This window comes from Parus major, chromosome 3 (assembly GCF_001522545.3).
Source record: "Parus major isolate Abel chromosome 3, Parus_major1.1, whole genome shotgun sequence".
NCBI lineage: Eukaryota > Metazoa > Chordata > Aves > Passeriformes > Paridae > Parus > Parus major.
Genome location: NC_031770.1, coordinates 108,027,651 through 108,051,595, shown reverse-complemented (window position 1 = coordinate 108,051,595; position 23,945 = coordinate 108,027,651). Strand labels below are relative to the sequence as shown.

Genomic DNA, 23,945 nt, shown 5'->3' with positions numbered 1-23,945 from the left:
TTGAACACTTTATGTGTAAGACCCAGCCTGTGCTCTACATACTTATATTTGCTTAACAAATCATTATCAGCCAAATTAAATTGAAGTGTGAAATATGGCACTCTGGAAAAATGACATATACCACTCTTGCCCACTGGTGAAAAGAATAAGGCAAGAAAATAAGAAAAACTCTCCCATCATTCACAGGATTTTGAGTGTTAAACAACCAGGCACAGGGATGCATAAATCACAGAGATGCATAAATGAAAATGTTTTCTTTAGAGAAACAGCAGTATTTCTTCAGTAAAATAGTGCTTAGCTCTTTTAATCACACAGCTAGTGGGTTCAAGCACCTCCATCTCCAATGCATTCAGGAGTGGACATTTTCCTAATGCTTTAGCATGACCAATTCTCTTCTCAATCATCTTCATGGCCTCACAAATCCTGTGTGTAGTTCGGGGTGCCATAATAGAAGGATCTAAAGTTACTAAAGAGCACCCAAAGGAGGGACATGGAGATGGTGAAGGGACTGGAAGGGAAGCCTCATGAATGGCAGCTGAAGTGATTTAGTTTGCTCAGTCTGGAAACAAGGAAAGTGAGGGGAGACCTCACTGAGGTCTCCAACATCCTCACGAGGGGAAGAGAATGCAGTGATCAGAGACAGGACTAGAGGAAACAGCTGGAATTGAGTCAGGGGAAGTTTAGGTTGGCTATAAACAAAGGTTTTTCACCCAGAGGGTGGTCAGGCACTGGGAGAGGTCCCCCAGGACAGTGATCACAGGACCAATCCTGGCAGAGTTCAGAAAGTGTTTGGACATCGCTCTCAGACACATGGTGGGATTGTTCCAGTTGTGGTGGACCAGGACTAGGACTCAATGATCCCTTTGAGTCCCTTCCAACTCAGGATATTCTTTGCTTCTATAACCTTCAATTCAGAATTGTCTACAAATAGATACCTCTGTCCAGGGCATGTAAGCAAGAAGGAATGTAAAGCCAAATGCAAGGTTTTGATGAATTTATAAAGAATGGGAGCACCATGGATAAGCACACGTATCACACCAGTGCCCGTTCCCAGCTGGGCTCATAATGTTTTGGAAAATTGCAACAACCAAGAGCTCTGCCATGAGAATGCACAAGTGCCACATGGAAGCAGAAAAGCCACATATAACGTAAGCTGAATTTGCTACCAATTTTCTGACAAAATGCATTTTGTTTTGAAAATACTTATTCTACAAAACCATTTTAGTGGAAATATATATCAGAGATTGATAACAGTCATCACTGCTTAATGCCAAAACCTGACCATGAAGCACTGGCAATCTTTCCCACTTTCTCTTTGAAGGACTCATCTTTGTCTCAGTACCATTTTTCTTCCAACAAAACCTTTTTTTTTTATTATTTTTTAAAGCATATCATAAACATAAACTTCAGGCCTGATGGTCACTGAGTGCCAGTGGATTAATTAATTTCTCTCAGGTTATTCACAGAAAATAAATAATTTATCTCAGTCAGTTTAGTCAAAAATGAACATTGCTGTAGTTCAAGACAACATACCAGAGGCAATGCAATAGTTTGCCTGCTAAGATTCATAAATCAGGCCGTAAGTCTTCAGTGCTAAGACAATGCCATACATAAGCAATGCACCCACATTCAGTCACATCTGAAGTTTTTTCTGCATTGTCTTTCCCCACTAAGAGTCATCAAATGCACATTCAGCAAATCTGGTACTCAGAAATAAATGACACCCATAGGCACATGTCCCAAATCCCTCCATTTACCAGCATGGGTTGGAAAGTTCTCAAAACCTTCCTTGGGTTCTTGGAAATAACTGCCACCTTCAATTTTATTTTCTCAAGATCTTCACCACCTCTAGTTGCAGAGATGTGAATGATGAATCATTGAACTGACATCCCAAAAAGGATCATCTGTCATCTGTTAAAATTATAGGCTATGGAGGTAAGGATGTCTGCAGTTAAGAATAGGTCTGATTTCCTTTCTATAATTTTGATTCCTTTAAAACACTTGAGATAAAGTGCAGCAGAAATAGCTTAGTACTTCACTAGTACTGTTTAAGTGAAAAAAAAGGTAAATATTTAAAGCTTTTGTATTAATTTCTGAAGAATTAAAAAATATCTTTATTCTGTTGAATAAAATGTTGCACTCATTAAAAGGGTTTTGCACTACCTGAGAAAAATCAGGCACCAGATATGGTTGATTTGACTTATGAAAAAATTGTATTTGCACATGCCAATGGATAATTATTTGGAATTCAGAAGCAAAATCTACGAAGTTTCCATCTGCAGTGGCCAGAGGGCTGGAAATCAAACAGAATTTTCCCTATAATTTCTTCTTCTAAAAGCTCTCCCTGGCAGCTCTCTGTAGCACTGGGCATATGAAATCAAATGGGAATGAGATTTTGTTCTTATGTTCTCAATGCCTCCCCTTCTGCCTCCTGAGCAGCTACATAAGTGACAAGACTGGTGGGAGAAACCTGTTAAGTGTCTCCTCCTACATGGATGCTTACCAATTAGCACTTATCTAGATCTTATTTATGGTTTTAAAGACATAGAAATATTCCTCTCCAAAGACAGCAAAATGCAGCCCAGAGGCACTGGGTAACTCATGCACTCACAACATCAATAAATCACAAAAACCAGTGTAAATCTCAGGAAACTGGTTCTGTCTCCACACGTAGGAGACACAGCACCTTCCCATCAGCAGGACAACGAAAATCAGAAAATCTTTTCTTGTGATTTGTCATCCTGTCCAGAGTATCCTGAGGGATTATCAGAACAGGCAGTGGAAGGCCAAGGATGAATTGTTCAAGACTTCAGCTAATTAATGGAAGGAAAAAAGATGGTCAGTTGACAAGGGAAAAGAACCAGCTATTGTTCTGATGATGAAAGATGCGCTTCAATAGGCAGGCGAGTTGCCTCCACCCTCCATTATAGCTCAAATAGTTTTACTGGTGGTTCTTTTATAAGAATTCAGTTGTTCCAAAGATATAGACCTTCCAAGGAAAAATAAAGCAAAAAAAATCCTACCTTAGGAATTTAAAATCTGAGAATTTTAATGCAGCATTTTGAGACAAAACCAAAGTCTTTTCATCAGCCAACACTCAGTCAAGCATCTTGAGAGATCAGATTGTCAATCAAACCAGAAATAATGAACAGGGACAATGGCAAGGAGGGTGAACATAATGGGGAATTTCATGACAGAGGAAAAAAGAGTGAATAAAAATAACTTACAGTGGGGATGAAGCACGGTATATGTGTAGTTTCTTTCCTCTGTTGGGGCCTGCACAGATTTTATTTTTAATTAAAAGCATTATTCATTTTAATTAGCACTCATTATTTGTAAGTGACGCTTTCTTTGAAAAACAGATAGAATAATGACTCCAGACTATCCAGTCGGATTTATGTGTGATATGGCTGCAATACAGTTCAGAAATAAAGAGATAAAAATGCCTTGTGAATGAAGAAATAAGGCAACCCCTCCACAGCTAAAGCATAACATGAAAGACATGTACAGAAAAAAAGACATTCGTATTTTAATATTATTTCCAGCCTGACAATGAGTACAGAAATTTTCAAATCATCATGGACATAGCCCAGTCCAGTTCCAAAGGATCTGATAAACAAAATCTGAACTTAAATTAATTCACTTTTAACAGGTTTGTAACTATGGCATCTTTCAAGAAAGAAAAAAAAAAGAAAAAAAAAATCATCCATTGACCCATGCTGTTAAATTCACAGTTCTAATCCAAAATCAATTGTGCCTCAGCCAGCTTTCTATCAGCTAAGTCTTTTTTTTGGCAAAGACTCAACTCAGAATGAAGGGAATGCATTGGGGTGATAATTTGCTGCATGAGCACCTATAGGGTTGTTAAAATAAAGGTGCTGTGCCATACGCAGGTGTTCCAACATTCTTAAACAGTTCCTCCAGTATCCCCAATGCATTGCAATTACAAAATAAGCAAACCCAGCAACAGCAATTCTTCATCTCGAATTTGGTTTGGAGCCCTGTCTGGCAAACGGCTCCGACTCCTGCTTTAAAGCACATCCCTCCTGTTCAAGCGGTGATGATGGACTGCAAGGAGCTGCATTAAGGTCTCAGACAAGTAAATTACTCTGGCTTCAAACTGTCAAGTAAACTTTGCAGCTTTGTACTTCATAGAGTACAGTTGGTGATAAAGACACAGGAACCCCAGGCTGCTGGTTTTGGCCATAAAAATGCCGATTGAAGTAATCCCCCAGTACAGCATGTGATGAGGAATATCACTGACGCAGCAGAGACACACACACTTGTTGAACTGACAGTTCCAAACACTCTGAAAATTGCTTTTCCTCACCTACGCCCAAAGTCCTTCCTTTGAAGCCTTCACAGGACACGAATGTGAGGCTATTTTGATCCTAAGATGCAATAACTATCTGATCACAACTTTGCTAACTGTACTTTTTTAAAGTAAGTATCTGCTTACATTCCTGTTAGTGCTTCATTAATCTTCCAAAATTATGAGACCAGGAAAACCAAGCTGATGGAGGGATCTAGTGCTTAATCACAGAATCACAGAACAGGACATGCAGGACCTGGGGATGTGCAGCTGCAGCCTTGCTTCCTCTCAGGCTATAAGATCAGTCAACTCCAAACTCCTCATGCAACAACACAGGCAAAAACATTAAGCTTTCAGTGAACAAAAGGAATGATCACAAGACATTTTTTTCTTAAGATACATTTAAAATAGAGCATTGTTTGCTCACAATTATTTAATGAAGCACATTATCAGTGCTGAAACATACATTCCCAAGCAGGAGAGTGAGATAAACTGCAAATTTCACTACCATGGCACAACATGCCTTTTTATTTTTCAAAAGATACAACAATACCTCATTGCCTTTTCAGCACACGGATAAGATACCAGACACCAATCAGGAAGGATAAGGATGGATTAATGAAATGGAAACTGTTCATGTTATGCTGCTCTGAAAAATGTTTTTGTGCTGATCCAGTCTCCTTGAATAAAAATAACTGCATATACATACCATAGTGTTTGTTCCACTTGCAGTTTTTATGAACTTGGTTAAAAACATTATAAAAGCAAGTACTCAAACTGGATGAAACTGCTTTGGGTAGGAGTCTGCGTGTTAGAGATGAGAACTGCCCTTGGCCATTCAGCCTGCGTGGTATTTATGAGCAACACTTCATTTTCACAATCTTAGAACACTTACAATAAACAATAATGATAATAGTTTTCAAAACACTTGCTGAATTTCAAAATATTTTCCCAGAGAATAATGTTTGCCTCTCTCTGTTTTGATACGTGCCTTGGAGTCAGGCTGTTACAGGGAACTGTGGAAAGGTAAGAATTTTCTGCTTATGATATTGAACAGTAAATCTTGAGCCATAGACTCTTAGATCTTTAAATAATATTTACTATTGTTATATGCATGGCTTTATGTGCTATTTAGAAAGTAATTTAAAATATGAAGAACTATATAACCTTTTTCAGCTCAGCTCTGAAACTAAAATTCCATTCTCACTCTAACTGTATAAATAACACCTTTCTCTGTCAGTTCTGGGATGCACAAATCCTTCCTCCCCATAAAATTTACTAACCTAATAAATACTGACCTAGAATCAGCAATTTTGGTATTTACTAGGGACTCTACCTAAATTCATAAATCAAAATAATACCTAAGTGGGCAGTACTACAATAATTTTATATATTCTATATAACCATTTCACATAATATATTTAATGGTCAGAAACATTACACATTTAGCTGGCAAGTCTCTCCTTCAGCATTCAATAAATGCCACACTTTTACATAAGAAAATGTATTTTAATCTAATGTTTATATTTTGACTGCACCTAAAATGTGCTTATTGTAGCATACTGCATCAATAAATGAACAATTATTTCTCAGAGGCATGTAAAATACATAGTGATGTCAGCAGCATTAAATTCTAGTGCCAAGTAGGGAAACAGTTAAATGTAGTTTAACTATAAAATTAATATTATACTAATTTTAATAAAAGGAAAAGATTTACCTTATTATTTTTAGTTCAGACATGCAGTCATGTGCAAGGTAATTCAATACCCACTGTATAAAATCTGAACTATGGAAATATTTTACAGATGTTTCTAATCAGCTTCCTTTGTTTAACATTAGAGCTAACCTCCAGAAGATACATACAAGCTGCACATCCTACAGGTAATGTTATCCAGATGGGATGTTTTCCCTGAACATCGTGCTCACCAAAGCAAGGAATAAGGAATAACATAAGGGATATGCTGTGAAGAAAAAGCACCTTGGCAAAGCATTTCTAATGTCATTTCAGATTCAGTGCCACAACACATCTTTTCCAGCTTGCCTGCAGTACTTCTTGTGGAAAACTCCCAAAACATACAGCATAAAAATGTCTGGGGTTCGGACAGCTTTATGTTGACTGCTGGGCTCTAACAAATACTAAATACAGCAGTGATAGCATCTTAATTCTTAACTTCTTCCTTTGGTTAAATTGTACAACTTCCCAGCTGTTGGGTCTCTAAAATATTCCTGCAGTCCTATCCTATACTGTGTTTTCTCTGGATACAGCAATTTCATCAGGAAGACACTATTGCAATGAATGACACAAACATGTCTTTCTTGGCAACAAGGAATAAGCTTCCCTTTTCAGGATGCTGGTTGGCAGGGAGGAGTAAAATACCCCAGCTCCTTAAATTCATTCTTCTCTCATGAGTAAACAGCAGTGACTGAGAGAGGAGGTCTCCAGCTGAGGCATCACAGTGAAGTGGTGATTCTTGTGTTAGACCACTTGATGCATCTGCTCAACATCATCACCTCTCATCCAGGTACTACTGAATTAGAAAGGGAAAAGCCCTGAAATTCCCAGAGAACTCCAGGAATGCTGCAGAAGTGCTGTAGCCCTTTGTGCTGACCTGAGCAAAGGAAGGAAACAAAATCTTCCTTTAGCCCACCAGAGAAACAACTCAGACAGGGACCATCACTTGTCCAGTGTAAGGACTTAGCCCACACCCATAACCATCTCAGGGGCTCTCAGGTGGAACATGGGGGGAATTGAGGCACGTAAGTCCAGACCCTCTCTTGTCAACCAGGACATAAAGTATCTAATTCCAAATATTTTTTTCAACCAAACCCAGGTTGTAACCATCAGGCCAGGCTTGCACAGCAAAAAAAAAACACAACAAAAAACCAAAACCAAAGCAAAATAATAATAAAAAAATAATAATAATAAAAAAAAAATAATTAAAAAATATATAAATAAGTAAATGGGGAAAAAAAAACAATATGGAACCACAGAGCACAGGAAAATCCTCTGACACAAATACATTTTCAAAGAATAACCAAGGACATAAGAAACTACATTTTCCACCAGGCAATTAGATCTTCCCAGAAATGACCCTGGCATCACTGTAAGAGCAGCTGTGTGCAGGGTGGCCGTAGAAAGATGTAGATATCTATAGATATTTATATCTATAGATAGATATCTATAGATATTTATATCTATAGATATAAATACGTGATAGATCCTTTCCTTGAATGCATGAAATTCCTGGTCAGCAAAATTTCCTACAGTCAGCAAAAGAGACACAAGATCCACAATCCACTGCTCCTGAGCTGACTCCTGCCTACCTTAGAGGGATCACATCCCTTGGTAGAGCCTGGCTGGGAGTTCCAGCACATCTAACTACTAAGCACTAATAAACACTAATTAAAGTGTTTCCTGCCTCTGAGAGGGGCAGCAACTCTTGTGTATGAACACAGCCCTGTCTCCCATACTTGTATTACTGAAGCATTTGGAAGTTTAATAAAAATTTGGATTTTAAATGACTTGTGACAGGTTAAGATTAACATCCTCCTACTGCAACTGCTTAGAAGCAGGGAACTGGCAAGACACAGGCTATATTTCAACCAGACGGGCATGTTTCTACTGACAGTGACAGAAACATTTCCACAAAATAGCCTCCTGCTGTCTCCAGCACTAATGAAACGCACGGCATATGGCGGCAGAACGGCACTACATTTCCCTCAGAATATGAAATGGAAACTGCTTTAACCATCCTCCAGAAATCCACCAGAGCTACAACTTCTGTACAACATTAAGTCTTTGTTAAATTAACTGCTGGAGGGCCTAATGGCTCATAAAAACACCCCCAAAATTATGTTATGAAGAATGTCTTGAGACATAAATCCAAACAGACGTAACTCTTATCCATCTCCTGTATGTATGGGGTACCTGTAGTTGCAGGGAAGAGCAAAATAACTAATTAAATCTATGAGCAAAAAATATCCCAATCCTGCTCCCCAAAACAGGTGTTTGTACGTTTTCACAATTACAAGAACACATTACACACACAAAATGGATACACTCACAAAAAAAGGACATTGTCACACCAGGCTGAGAGACAAATGAAGAACACACAAACAAAACATGCAATGTGGACAGTGACAGTCTCAAAAATTCAACTGGTATGGGCATTTTGCAGATATCAAAATAGACTGGAAGTTTAGCAACTGCTATTGGAATTTGGAAGAAGACAGTATTTGTTTCTGAAATGAAACAAAGTGCCTTCTCTTCCTAAGAATGTATAGGAGAGAATAAAGTTTGCAATACTGCCTTTATTCTAACAGGGAAGATTGACATAATTTTTAAATGGAGGTCACCAACCCACCAGGAGTTGGACCTTCATGACCCTTGTGACTCAGGACGTTTTAGGATTCTATGAAAAAATATAGCAGAGAATTGTGACAAAAGATGCAAACATGTATCATTAATGCAACAAGTCCACTGACTTTGAAGTTTGGGTGTTTCTTTTTTAACAAAGAATATTTGGTTTAACCTTCAGAATTAAATTCACAGAATCACAAAATGGTTTGAGTTAGTAGGGATCTCTGAAAAAAAATATTTCATCACTAAATCAGACCATAGATGGATGTATCTAACATTGAATTTTTTCATTTGGCTATGTTTGGTCTTGTATTGTAATAGTGTAACAGAGCTAAACCTGCAAAACATTTAAAATCACTTTTTGTAAATAATGAAGTTCACCACTAATATGAATTAATTACCATTAAAAATTAATAAATACAAAGCAGCCAAGCTTTTATGGGACCCTGCAGCTATAGCTGAAGCAATAGATTTATAAAAATTAAGCTGAATTTTTTAACTACAAATAATTACTGTTAAGGATTATTTTGGATTAAATGCACATGTGAAATATATTAATACTTTAATCATGAGAGCTGGACAGAACCTCAAAATTAGGTATTTTCTTTCTATTGGGAAAATCATATCCCTTGAAATAAACCATTTTGCATGTAAGTACTGAGCAATATTTAAATGATCATATGGAAAAATAATAACATCAAAAGATGTATTCAACAGTCTTATTTTATGGCACTCACTCAGCATATGGAACACTCAGGTTCAACTTTACATTCTTCCAACAAGCAGAAACTTGAATAATCTCTCCTCTCCAGGGCTGTTGTCCTATACATAGGACTACCAGCTAGGCAATATTCCTCTTCATCTCAGTAGATTTTTACAGTTTAAAAAAAAATAAGCTTTCAGATTTGTTCTGATGAAAAAATAAAGCAAATGTCGGAACCTCTAAATTTTTCAGGAAATGGAATTTTATTTTCCAGCCAGACACAGAAATTACAGAGACCTCTAAACTGGACATGAACCCTGCAATGCTTGAGCAAGAGTCTGAATTTTAGACTTGCAGTACTTGAGCTGAAAATCAGGCAGCATTTGAATCAAGTCTAACAGGAATATAATAGAAATGCCACCACCTCCTATTGTAGCTGCTCCCATACTCACAGACTTGAAGGAGTTTCAAATGTATGGATAAATACTGGAAAAGGCCCAAAATGAACACAAAGGAAATTCAAGTCCTAAAAGCTATACTGGAGCAATCTGAAAGGCTTGCTTTAAACCTGTTAAAGGAAGGAAATTCATAGTTAAGACTGAAAATCCTGGCTGGAGCTCCAGCCTTCAAATACATACACTGCCTTGCAGAAACAAAAAGGGGTAGGCAAATCATACAAATCAAGACCACAGTGTCAGACTGGATTTCCAGTTTTAACTATGATTTGTGACATATTAGAGAACACTTTATTTCATTCTGTTTCCATAAAGTTGGAGCTCTCAGATGGACAGGCCAAGAATAGTCAAACTAGCTGAGGGTTTATTATAGCAGCAAAATCACCACCTTACTTGGCTAGTAAATGGATTTCTTGCTACAGATCCATAAAAAAATAGGAAAAAAAATTAGAAAAAGGAAAAAAAGGAAAATAAAAGCAAAGGAAGCAATATTTTCAGAAGGCACAGCACAAGATTTAACAATAATTGCCCTTTCCAGTATAAATCTCTTTGTTTTACTTCCCACGACACTATCAATCATGATATTCTGTGCAAGTATTTTAAAACAGCTTCTGGTAGTTTACATCAAAATTTGATTAGGCCGTTACTCATAATTCTTCCAGAAATGGGGTATAAATTTAATAAATAATTGTATATATACACATGGATACACACCCATTTATATGTATATATTTAAGAGCTTTCTTGAACAAAGGCCAAAATTAGTTTGAGATCAGAGATACGGCTCAGATGACCTCTTGAGGCTCCCTCCAGCATAGTTCTTCCACATAGTTCAGGATGGAAATTCCAGAGCAATCAGGGTAAAAAAATGTGCCATTAACCAAAAGGAAATGCTCAATTTATAACTGGCATGCCACAAACTCAGTGTGTGGAGAGGCCAAGGATCAGCCTGGGTAGTGGGGACAAGGAACAGGCAAAGTCCCAATAAAGGTGTCAGAGGCATTACACAATTTTAGGGATGTCATAGAGCTCACTTTTCACCTGTGAACAGGAATGACAGTGAAATTGAGAACCAATGTGAGGATTAACCACTTATTATTGCAAAGGGCTTTGAAGAAAACAGGTGCTGAGTAAAAATGCTGCGTATTACTGGGATGACTAATAAAAATGGTTAGTTACAAGGAGCAGGAATCTAAAGCAAGGGGGGTACCACAGAAATCCAAGACATCTGGGGAGGAGAATCAGTGTAATAAAATGAAAACAAACCAAACCCGTGTTATTTGGCAATCCCACATACAAACCACTTGAATTTTACACTTCTGGAGCTTATGTCATCCTTGAGCCTCTACCTTCCACTCTGAGTAAGTTAAGTTGCAATTTAGAGAACTAGTATTTTAAAGCACATATAAGGTGGCAATCGGGCAGCTATTCAGGAAAAAAAAACTATCCTATTTAGTAAAGTCACTAAGTGGGACACTGTTATATTGTTTTACACCAGAAATGAATATACCTCTTCCAGCATTTATAGGAGCAGATGTAGAAAATCACAAATACTCCTTAAGATTTCAAGAACCTCTGGTACAGTTAGAGACTACAAGTATATTGTGTACTAAACAAAGAAATGATCCAGGCTTTTAAAATATCATCCACAGCCCTCCATAAATCCCGAAACCCCTCCCATTAATGGTTACTGTGTGATTAATGTTTGTACTGGGCCATTTTAATTAGTGAAACAATTCAGAGTTCTACCTTAAAAAGCAGCTTTGTGAAACTGCAGTAGTTGCAGAATATTTCACTCCTGGGCTTGATAAAACACTAAACCAGAAACTGCTTTCAAATAACTGCCTGCCACAGCACTTTTAGCCAACTTTTGCACCTGGTGCTGAGAGAAAAAGCCAAGTGAACTTTCACTCACTTGTTGCACGTCAGCTTCAATGCAATGTCGTTCTTCTGTTGTGTTTGGGTTTCTAACTGGAAGAGACAAGTAAGCTAAACTAGCAGCCAATCAATCCCTAAATTCTAAGAATGCAATAAAATTTGATACCAATAAATCTTTTCTTTTAACAGCCAAGAGAGATTAACAAAGGTATTTGAAATTTTATCCTCTTCTGTACTTTCAATAGGACGATTACCTGACAATTCTGTTGAATCAAACGGGAAAATTAAAATAGACACAATTAAGCTTGTATACACAAGAAACAGGATATGCATTTATGCATAACCCTAGTAGGTCCTCCATTATATATTAGTCTTGATGTATTTTTCTTCCTCTTACAATAAAAGTTATTACACCTTTGGACTGTCAAATAAAAATCCAATTGGCTGAGACACAGATCATCTATATAAAATAACTTTGCACAGCTTCCCTCTTGCTACAACCAGTCTACTTTTTTTACTTCTGTCATTAATTTGCTTCATGACTTGGGGAAAATACACTTTGTCTTCTTTCACTTTCATTTCTCAACAGTAAAGTGACCCATTTTTTTTTCCTCAGATTTGGATGATGATGATGGCACAACATAAGACAAAAATGGAAAACAATGTAAAAACACACTCAAGAATTAAAGATGATAAAAAATGTAGTTGCTGAATATTGTGAGAATGGTTGATAGTAACAATATCTGTTGAGTCTGTTGATAAGCTGGCATGAGGCTGTGTCTCATTACACAAGTGCTCATTATTGATCTGTATATAAGACATATGTGCGTGTGCAGAGATGACAGCATTCACAGCTCCATGTGTGTGATGCTGTCCAGAGAAGAAGCATTTGTCACAAGACTTTCTGTCTCTTTCCTAAAATCCATCTCTTTCTTCCTCATCTTGTGTTCTCCTTCACACAGACACCAACAGCCACATTCCACCTGTTCCATCATTATCCACTTAGTTTCTCTGGCCTCATCTGAGATTCAATTTGGAGGTAACACATCTGCTGACTCTCACACCATTTACAACTTCTTGATGACTTCTCTGTCATCAGCACTTAATGTCCTGTACAGCTATTTCCCAAACTGATTCTCCAGACCAGACCTTCTGCAGGCTCCAATGTACCAGCCACGTTTTCTCCCTCAAACCCCTCTGCCTCTCATTTCAATTATTCCCGTTCTCTTGCTACTGAACATTTTGAGAAAGCGTCACAGGAAACTCTTCCAATCTCTTTCCACTACAAGGATATTTTCATCTTTCTTTATCCCACTTCTTTAAACATTTCTTTGCTGAATCTTAGGCTTTTCATTCCTTATTCACAACCTAGGTTCCAATTCAACCTCCATAATTATTTTGCTACAAGAGAGAAAATAAGAATTCTCACAAAACAGCTCTTAGTTTATGTGCCTGAACACCTTCTCTTGTCACAAATCTTTGGAGTTTTTCCCAACTCTGACCCACCTCAGTTGCTGCATCATATGCCCACTTAGTTTTCAATTTTTCTTTGCTCTCTGGTACTTTCCCTCACTGTATACAGACGTCCTCAGTCTATCCTCTCTTTTAAAGAAACTGTATCTCAATCCAGCCCATGTCTCCAAATCTTTTTTGATTTCTTTCTTTCTCTTCATCTATTAAAAAGCATAGACCATGAAGTTTTCAGCTAATGCACAGACTTCCCCTCTTCTAACTCTGTCTTGGATCAGCCCCAAGATGACTTTTCAGAAATCCCATCCCTTAAAACTGTTCATTTTTGGGACATTATGTGCCTCTTCCTAGCCAGAAACCTGAGCCTACAGTATGTCTTTATTTTCTCTGACTTTTCTTCTGCTTTTAACACTGTTAACATCTTTTGCCATCAGAGAAATTCCTGTTTACCTCCTTTCCTCCGGCATTGCTTTAAGACTTCTGTCTTGTGGGAGTTTTCTCTCAGTAGGGAGTTCTGACTAAACATAGAAATCTACATCTGAGCTGTTCACCCAAGTCATAATTTATAGTCACTAAACAAAAATCCCCCTTCTGGGTCCAAATTCATTTCACCCTGAAAATAAATCACAGAAACAATAATTGGTTTAGGTTGGAAGGGACCTTAGAGATCAACCAGTTCCAACCCCTTGCCATGGGCAGGGACACCTTCCACTATCCCAGGTTGTTCCAAGCCCTGTCCCAGCTGGCCTTGGACACTTCCAGGGATGGGGCAGCCACAGCTTCTCTGGGCACCCTGTGCCAGGGCCTCACCACCCTCACCACTTAAATGCCTGAAAGAAGCCAAATCAACAGCATCCTACATAGTAACATTTCTCTCTGTTGTCACTGATTATTTCTCCAATAAGCAGGCTCTGATTCACAGGAATATCAACTACTGATAAGCAGTAATGTACTATTGCTTAAAGTACCTAATGTGTTATATGCACACATAGAGGTACAATGCCTTTATCCAAAATAGAACAAAATGGGAAGTCAAGCCACAGGACTTGAGGGAATGGCTTTAAATGGACAGAAGGTGGCTTTAGATTAGATACCAGAAATAAATTCTTTACTGTGAGAGTGGTGAGGCACTGAAAAGGTGGCTTTTTGGTCTATTTACCAGAAAAGTCTTAAAACCAAAAAGGGAAGAATCCTCAAATTAAAATGAAGTTTAACATACATTTTCTATGCCTGAACAGCTTTCATTTTTCTACTGAACCCATTAAAAAAAAAAAATAAAAAAATACATATACACTTCTGGATACAGTCATACAAAATTCCTTATATATTACCTTAAAAAATGGGAAATTCTTCTGCTAACATACAGCAAAAATCACAGGTAAAGGAGACAGCTATTTTTACTCTCAATTGTCATCTTCATCAGGAATGGGTTACAGCCCATACTTGCTTTGCTCCGTTTATTTGCAAGTCTGAGATAAAAGACTGTTAGTGCAAGTTTTTGTGTGTAAGTTATTTTCTGTCTACTCAAGGACTGTGCAGCCATCAACACTCCTATCAGGTAGAACTCATGGCTTGAAGATAAAAGAACACAGAAATAAAAAGCATTGACATCTCCCACAATTAAATAAATACTGATCTAAGGGTTTCTGTTTTTATCACCATTTTTCTTGGCCAGTGACTCTTACAGACACAAAAGGATTGCATTTGCCAAAACTAAAGCACTTTAATTTTAAGAAAACAGATTTTGCAGCACTTCAAGAAGTAAAACAGCTTCTGCCAAGTTTTGCAGTAGTTGTTCACTATTCATATTTCCAAAATAAAATTGTTTTGAATGATGGTAACACCTTTGCCTTCAGCTACTGTTTCCTTTTGCAGAAGAACTGAACTGGAAGATGTTGACAAAGGTGGAGAACTTCGGTATCAACAGCTGTCTATTAATAACCAAGTGCAGTATTAGAAACTCAAGACCTATGAACACTAGGTGTCAGTGTAAGAAATGGAAAAATATCAAAAACCTGTTGTTTCCAATCAGGTGGATTAGCTAAGAAACCAGAAGCAGCTGTGACCACATTTCCTTGTAACTCCGTAACACTGTTAACAAGCCAACCTTCCTAAAAAAAGTAATTCTGAAACTATCAGGTTTGCTTGAAATCAGATAAGGTGATCTAAAAATTACAATTAATTTGCTCTGTTAACCACTCTGAGATGATCTTTAAGGTTTGTAAGTTACATTTCAAGACCATGCAGACTTTTACACTACTCTTTTTCTGCCACAGATATCCATAAATCAGTAAAGTTTACAAGTTGTTTCTATTTTTTTTTTCTCAGAATGAAAAAATATATATCTGTAACAACAATACAGCTAGTGCCTGAAGCCAAAGAGAAAAGATGCCTCTCTCTTCACTTAAGAAGTCCAGATTTTAAATGCATGGCTAGAACTTTAAATAACTATATTAGGACATGAAGAATCACATCCTTGGAGTGCCCATTTATCCCTCATGACTCAAAAAATGAACTGGAGTCATTACCTCAGCTTTAGAAAAACATGTTTGTCATGTTTGTTTGCATGTTTAACCATTGATAAATTTCTTTTTCTTTTCACTTAATGTACTAATTTCTGTCAGAATCAGAATACAAGGCAAAATGGGTCTTCATGTGCAGGATAGACTTTACACATGTTTTCATATAATATTCTATTTATACCATACAAAGAAGTTAAAGAAAGAATGATATCCTGAACACCAACTTTTCATTTGGCTTCTGGATATGGAATGTAATTATGATTCTCAAAATCATAATCAGAATGTTGATTTACCAGAGTTCATCATATTGATGAACACAAATTGATGAATCCAACTGAAATAACTCCTCTTAAATTTCTTAACTTCTTGATTTTTTAGTAAGTGACATCAATAGAAGTAGACAAAAACCCTGAACACCCCATCTGTACACTGACTGTCCCTGCTCATCTCAGCTCATCCAAGTCTTCAACAGCTGTTAATCTCTACTATTCTCCTAAAATTTTACATTAAAATTAAATAAAGATGTATCTGTGTTTTGGAAACATGGGCTGAGTTCATCTTATCAATTGTTTCATAACAGCCCCAGAAGCCAAGAGAATTGGGTACATATCTATTTAAGGATGCCACAGATTCCAAAGCCCCCATGAGTGAAATTTCATACCTACTTCATTCCTCTGGCCCAACAGCCTAAACAGGAATTTGATGTGTGAAGGGTGGAAAAAATAACCATGTACATATAGAAACATGTATTCTTATACATTTACAGTACACATAAATCCATGACATTGTAACTAAAGGCCCAGTCTGATACAGAAAACCAGGAAATACTGGGATTATTGCTGCCTTCACTACCTCAGTTCTTTATATTCTGTGTGTTACAACTCACCCTTTAAGCACTGATGACTTTTTGTTTTCCATTTCATCTAGTCAATGCTTTGGATCTTTTTCTTCCCTATTGAAGAAAACTATCTTGGTACAGCTTGTAGGCGTAATTATTCATTTATTTCTGTTTGATGATTTAGGGTTTTAATAACAGTATCTCAGTCTCTTTCCACTTGTTAAGTCAGTGAGTTCATCAACACTGGATGCTGGGCAGCATCTCTGCATGACCAGGCAAAAAACAGCAGGTGTGTGTTACAGCACATGCTGACCCTGCACAGAGATCCATGGAAAAGAAAAATCTGACCAAGTCACTAAATCCTCAGTCTCAGGAGAAAGCACAGAGAGAGCCCAGAATCCCTAACTGGGACTCCTGAATCATCTTCTGAACTAAATTCTGTGCTTGAGAATAAATAGACCTGAATATGGTGAACAAGGGGCAGATAATGTTTCAAGCAGAAAACTTGAGACATGTCTTTTCATATAAATTACCATATAAATCTATCATATAAATCTAAATACTGACCACATTTAAATGCTGCAAATGCAAAGAGAACAATTAACCACTTGCTAGATATAAAGCCCCATCTCTCCTTTTCCTCCCACATGGGAAATGCAGACAAACTCACAGTGCTGGTACCTAGGAAAATTTTTATACTACAGACTTACTTTCCAGTTTGATTTCTTCCAGGGCAGGTGTGCCATGTGTTTGCTGCAAATGTATGCATGTTGTTTATTTGACTCTACAGTAGAAATAGAATGAATAGGGTAAGGATTTCTCCCAGATGGTTTTTGTGAACTCCCTTTATCCCATCCATGTAAACACACAGCGTGTTCCGGCTTGCTGGGCTGTACATCCACCCTGTGACTTAGTACAAAGTCTGAATGTTTAGTTAGCCAAGAAGATTGTTTCCATCCTGTGATTCATTAGGTCCCTATGGTACCCTCGACTTCCTTTATTTTGTACAATCACAAATTATATTAGTTTGTCTTATTTTGATAACCCCTTTAATTAATGTCCTGCACAGGAAACTTTATAACTGCTTTAAAACAGACTCATAAAACAAGGACTTTTCCTGTTGCTGGGGTGGCATAAGTGACAGTTGCACGTAACTTTGGGATCAAGAGGGAACAGTGCTTCACACTGTTTTCATCAGTGGGCAATTCTGGCTCATGAAGGAGCTGCTTTCAATTCTTTCCTTTTAAAAAGGAATGTCAGAAATGCTACAATTATATATATATATATAATGGTTACAAGTCGAACAGTTCAAAAGCGTAATAAACAAACCTGGAGCTGTGTGAGGTTACACATGCTGAAGTGAATGATGCAGTTTGTGAATGAATAACAACAGTGATTTGATTTTAAAAACGCAAGAACCTCTACAAGCAAAAGGCCTGTGAAGGACCAAGAAAGCTTTATCATTGGTTCTGTTTAAATCCTCATTTTTCCTACTTGCCTCTCCCATTGTAATAGTCTTTTTCTCTGGAAGGGCAAGTGAAGGTGAGTTTTTCCCTTCTCCTTCTTTTGCTTTAAACTGCAATAAAAAAATAGCAACTGCAGGAATAAGGCTGGGAAGAGAAGAAAGTACACCATTATGATCCAGAAAATACAAGACCCTTTGAAAACATAAAATCCATGCTGCTTATGAGAAACAGTAAATTTTGCATTTTGTCAGTAAACTTATCCTTATGCTTGTCTCTGTATTTTCACCATTCTTTTTTCCAGGAAAAAGTGGCAAATGACTACCCAATCTTTACTAAAATCACTATAAAAAGCAATTTATTCCACAGGATGGATTTACCACAGATCTACTCAGGACTCAGGCACACTGCTGAATCTCTGCACCTCACTCTAAGTTTTCTACCTATGAATTACTGTTGCAATTTAATATAATCCACGTATACCAGTATAGACTATTCACCTGCTGACCTGTGCTTTGTGTTTCAGTTGGCACCAAAGGACTGATTCAGAATTAAATGTTATGTGTGCAAGATATAATTTATTTCAAATAGTATAAACAACAACAAAAAAATTATCCATGTGTACACTCAAAGTGTTCCTTTATGCATATATGTAACTCAGGACCCAGATCGTACTCCTACACGAGCAAGAGTGGAATATCAATAGCATTAGGTAGCAGCAAAAGTTTTATGAAATTAAATACCATAGGAAGACAGAAGTATATGATGAATCAAATTCCAACAGGTATCATGTACAATATGGTTCTGGGCAACTGAAGTCCCTTCAAGTTGATACTACTGAATTCTAAAAAAGGGCAACCGAGTGGGTCTGACTTCAATCATTTGATATCAATTGGAGAGATCAGAATCCATCTTCCAGCAGACACACATTGGCTGACAGGGAGCAAACCACAATCCTATTAACATGAATTCTACCATTCATGACCATCTCCATAAGGATTCAGCACACATTACAAAGAATTACAGCAGATTAAATATTTCAAGGATGCAATCTAAGGCTGCTGTGATGTGCTGTGGCCTTCCCTCTGAGAAGCCAACATTACTTACAGACAACATTACTTACCTGTATTTTTTGGTGTGCATATGTGTAATTTACCTATTCCTTGGTTGAACTCTGTCCTACTGCTAAAATATCTTCCATTTTGTAAAAACAAATCTAATCTCTTCCCGAATGCTATTTGATATATTTGAAATAAAATGTAAAGGACTGAAATTCAAATCCAGTGCTACACTGAATAACCAAACTCTCTGAAAACAGGTGTCTGCACTACTCCTGCCATACCCAGTGAGCCTAGAGAATAAACTGCTGGTATTTCCTTCTGATAACAAACACCCAGCTGATACATTGCCAGCATAAGGAAAGTAATTCCTTACCAGCTCTTCTGATTTAATTAGTGCATCATGATCTTATCATCTATTTGCCTTTGAACCTGACATCTGAAGCATCAGCAAGGAGCTATAGCCCCACCAGGAGAAGATACTAATAATATTTAGCTTTTGATATTAGTCTAATAGTACTATATTTTCTTATGAACCAGCCCAGAATGATAAAAATTTTGGAAAGAGCTGGTGAAGGTGAAGAGGGACTTTTTCTTAAATATTATACTAAAAAATTTTCAAATTGTTTTATATTTGTGTATTTGCAAGATTTAGGCTATTTTGATGGCAAACCTCTCAATGGTAATTTAATGATGAGCAAAAATTCCTATTCCATTGCTCTTAGTTACAGCCTTTTTTTTTCCTTTTTTTTTTAACACAAAGTCCTGATTAACAAGCCTTTGCCTTAAAGGAGCATCTTCAAGTTCCCTTTCTGAGGGTCTGAATAGATATGAATAGGTTGTTATAAAAAATGATGCTTCAAAACCTTCTTAGTGCATTTGTCCCCACTGGATTAACACCTTTTTGCATTCTCTGTTAAACTGTTTTTGCAGGCACAACTTTCCTTGTACTACTTGTGTCTAACCATAAAGAAAATACAGCTTTGATTGGAACCTCTAGTCTTAGCCCACATAAAAAGGTACAGTTTCAGGGTAACATGAAGGCATCTATAAATTCCTTAAACATTTATGTATAAATGAACATTTAGATCTGTTACCAAATACTATCAGTCAACGCTGAACTTGATTTAAAATTAAAACTTAAATTCCTTTTCTTATCAAATATATCATGCTTGACAAAAAAATGTACAGTACTTTCTAGTGCAGGGGCTTTATGATTTCCTGTTACTAGATATACAAAAAATAAAAGGTATAAAAATTACAATAAAAGCATAAAAAATTCAAACTCATGACACAAATATGATGGAATTTATCTCTCACCTTTCATGCCTATCTCCTAGATATTCAAACCCAAGCCAGCTGTCAAGGGATTCAATTTCTTAGCCATCTGAGAATATAAATTCCTTGAGAGATACAAACCCATTTAACTCAGAAAGTAATTTTAGGATGAAATGAATGTTCCTCTGGAGATGCTCATTTCCCCCTATACATCGCTACATACTTTTAGTAGAATTTCCCTTCATGTAAAGCAGTGTGCATATTATTCAAAATACACCCAAAAATTGATCATAAAATGTGATGCAAACTCTTAAAAATCTGCTTTCCAGGAATTTGCCTTGTTAGTGCACTCATCTGCTACAGCAGCCGGACTTCATGAAGTGCATAATGGTTTGAAGCAGTGACTGTATAAATCTGCCCAAACCAGACCTTGATTTAATAGAGTTCAGATCAACTCTGAAAATAAGAAGCTGGAACTATAAAGCTGTGAGATATCAAAAGTCAACCAATCAATGGTAATCATGCTGGAAACTTATTTTTTAATGCAGAGGCTCAAACCTGGACTTAATCAACAAGAACAAGCTCTTCTTACAAACGCTTACTATGAAAGATGTGTGCCATGTGCCAGCTTTATTGCAGGTATAAAAGTAATTTCTACAGTTTAGCTTTATACCTGTATTATGGATGGAAAAATGGACATGAATTAAACAAGAAATTATTAAATTACATAGTGAGAACTGTGTAGTCCATTAACATGAGCAATATGACAAAATCCAGGTGGTAAGCAATAAATTTACTTATGCAGTCAGTTTCATTTATAAAAATAGCATTATTCCAGTACTGGGTAAATACCAGCAAAAACACCTACATGTAAAGTGAAAATTTCATGTAACTGCACACAGCAGCTCAATAAGGATGTGGAGTTGAGGATGACAAATGTGCAAAATTCCCTATCAGAAGCCTGGGGCATGTAAAACGCTACTGATTTAAGAGTTCCGGCATGTGAATGTCAGAGGTCAAAGCAATGAGCTATTAAAGATACTTTCACTTCCTCAGAAATAAAGTGCTGTCTTGGGCTGGGAGGGGAAAGGTTAGAAAAGCTGTTTATCTGCCGCTCCATTCCCATTCTTCCTACTGTCAGGAAATCCTACAAGCTCCTGCACCCCACGCAGGGTTAACCCTGGGTCACGTCCAGCCCCCAAGTAAGTTCCCGGCTTTGATTAAAGTGCAAAGACCACATGGCCACAGGTTGCACTTTCTCAGCTGCAGGCTTTGGTAAAGCTCAGCTCAGCCTCAGTGGGACAGAAAAGCCCAGACTCCAGCACGTTACTGCTGAGGCAAGAGCGAAGCCGCAGCCATCGCTTTGCATAAATTACAGGGGTCATTAACAAAGAGAAAATGTTACTTTGTTAGCTTTTTGAGCTAAAGCTGGAATAAGAACTACAAATATATGCCCAGGGCAGAGAGTTTAACCAGCGGGAAACCTGCAGAAAGGGGAGAGAAGCTGTCCCCTCCAAGGAGCCACGGGGAAAGTTCAGGACAGCCCAAGAGCAGTGTAATAAGGAAAAAATCCACAAAGACGCCAGGAGACTGTGGAGACAGGGATACACTGTTGGGCTGCAGAGGTATGAGCAGAGAGAAACTGCCCAGAGCTGGAAGGGATGCCAAGGCATTTGCTGAGATGCAGGAAACTACCGAACAGCTGCTGGATGAGGTGCAAAGCTGAAGGAAAACACCTGCTGCAGGCAAACAGTGGGCAAGGGGAAGTCTAATTTTAGTATATTTCTATTAAAAATATAAATGTCCTATATGTATGAATATGTAGAAATAGATATAAAATATATATTTAATACACACATAAATATCTATCGTATGTGCTGTATCCCATTCTCAGTTTCATCATTTTACAGAAGTTTTTAGCTCTAGATAATGTAGTACTACAACCTACTTTGAAACTTAGAAGACTTGTCATTGCTAAAAGGGCTCATTACAAAGAAGAGGAAGTTGCAGCTCAAAGCTCTGGGTGATCCAAGGACTCATCAGATGTAAATATTAATTCTAATATGTATTAGTATAATCTATATACATTACTTCTATATAATGTCCATTCCCTCATGTGCTGGTAATTTCATCCAAATCATTATTTGATTCACAGAATCATTAAGCTGGAAAAGACCTCAGAGATTAACAAGTCCAGCCATTAAACCAGCACTGCCAAGACCACCACTAAACCCTGTCCCTCACTGCCACATCTACATGTCTTTTAATGGCTCTAATAAGAAAAATACACTTTTTATGAACTACAGGTGGCATGTCAGATATTTTTCTATACAAAGGTATAGTAATTTTTCAGATGGCAAATTCATGCCATGGTGTAAAATGCCATGATTTATTTCTTAAGAGAAGCTGTTGAATTTTAATAAAATATAGAGAGATTCAAATTTAGAGTTGCTTCTGACAGATGTGATTCAAAACAACTTCATTTATATAAAACTTTCATTGGCTTTCAATATATTAAAATATTCCATATTTGGCATTATTTTTGACAGAAATCAAAGCATCACATAGAAGGTATATTAAGACACGAATCCTAAGCAAATAATGCATTAACATAAATAATAGAACATATTAAAAAAAAGTCAGCAAGGTAGTCTTTAGAAGAATAGGCAACTTTGTTTCTTTTTAACAACTTAAAGTTTCTAACAAAAAACCCATCAGCTTTGTTCCCAGGGTAAGGTGGGGTTACAGATCATTGAGGCCAGAGCATCACCTTCAGTCAGAGCATCACCCTCAGTTTCTGTGTTTTATTTGTTCCTAAACCCTGGACAATCGGTTACCAGTCATTAGAACATAAAAATACCATGTGGATTTAAGGAGTTTTGGAATGCAGGCCATTTTCCAGTTATGATCTTACCAAATTTATCAGCTGAGTGTGGACAATGTCTTCCACCAGAATTGCGGTTTCATGCAGTGGCCTGCGAGCATCTCCCAGGGAAAACCTGAAACAAAGAGGTTTATTGCAAGGTTATGGAAATTAGTTAAAAAGAAAGGAAGTATTGGTCTCCTGAAAGATAAAAAGAAGAAAATATGAATAATGACAATACTGTTAATACACCTGTATGTACAGAAATAGATCACTCAGCCTGGTGCTGAGTCATGTGATTAGTGGAAAAAAAGAGCTGCAAGAATGTACACTAAAGCACATGTGGAGACAAACAAAGATTGAAGAAACAGAGGAAAATCCAGTTTGTAGGAACATTTGTGTACACCCCTCATCAATAAACAACGCTGGTAAACTTGTAACAATGGATAAGGAGAAGACTAACATAATCCACTTTTTCATCTCAGTCTTCATTGATAATCTCTCTTCCCACACTTCTCTGGATGATCTTCAATGTCCTTTCCAACCCAACACATTATATAATTCTGTAATTCCATAAGGAAAGAGCAGGCAAATCTGCAGCATGTGCATTATTAATTCTGCAATTGCAGCCCCCTTTGTTCACAAAATAACAAATAGGCATTTGAAAAGGTAAAATGACAACAGCTTTTTTTATCCCAAATCTAAATGCTGGTGCTAAGATGTGGAAGAAACAAATCAAGGGTAA

At 37.2% G+C, this 23,945-nt stretch overlaps 1 protein-coding gene across 4 annotated transcripts in view; it reads right to left on the bottom strand.

Moving 5' to 3' along the window:
• SUPT3H (SPT3 homolog, SAGA and STAGA complex component) overlaps positions 1-23,945 on the bottom strand; it is a 253,101-nt gene that overhangs the window by 103,682 nt on the left and 125,474 nt on the right. For all 4 annotated transcript variants that reach the window (XM_015622505.2, XM_015622504.2, XM_015622507.2 and 1 more), the window contains exon 3: positions 23,252-23,336. In XM_015622505.2, coding sequence (XP_015477991.1) covers positions 23,252-23,336 — 85 coding nt within the window. The remainder of the gene's footprint in view (positions 1-23,251; positions 23,337-23,945) is intronic.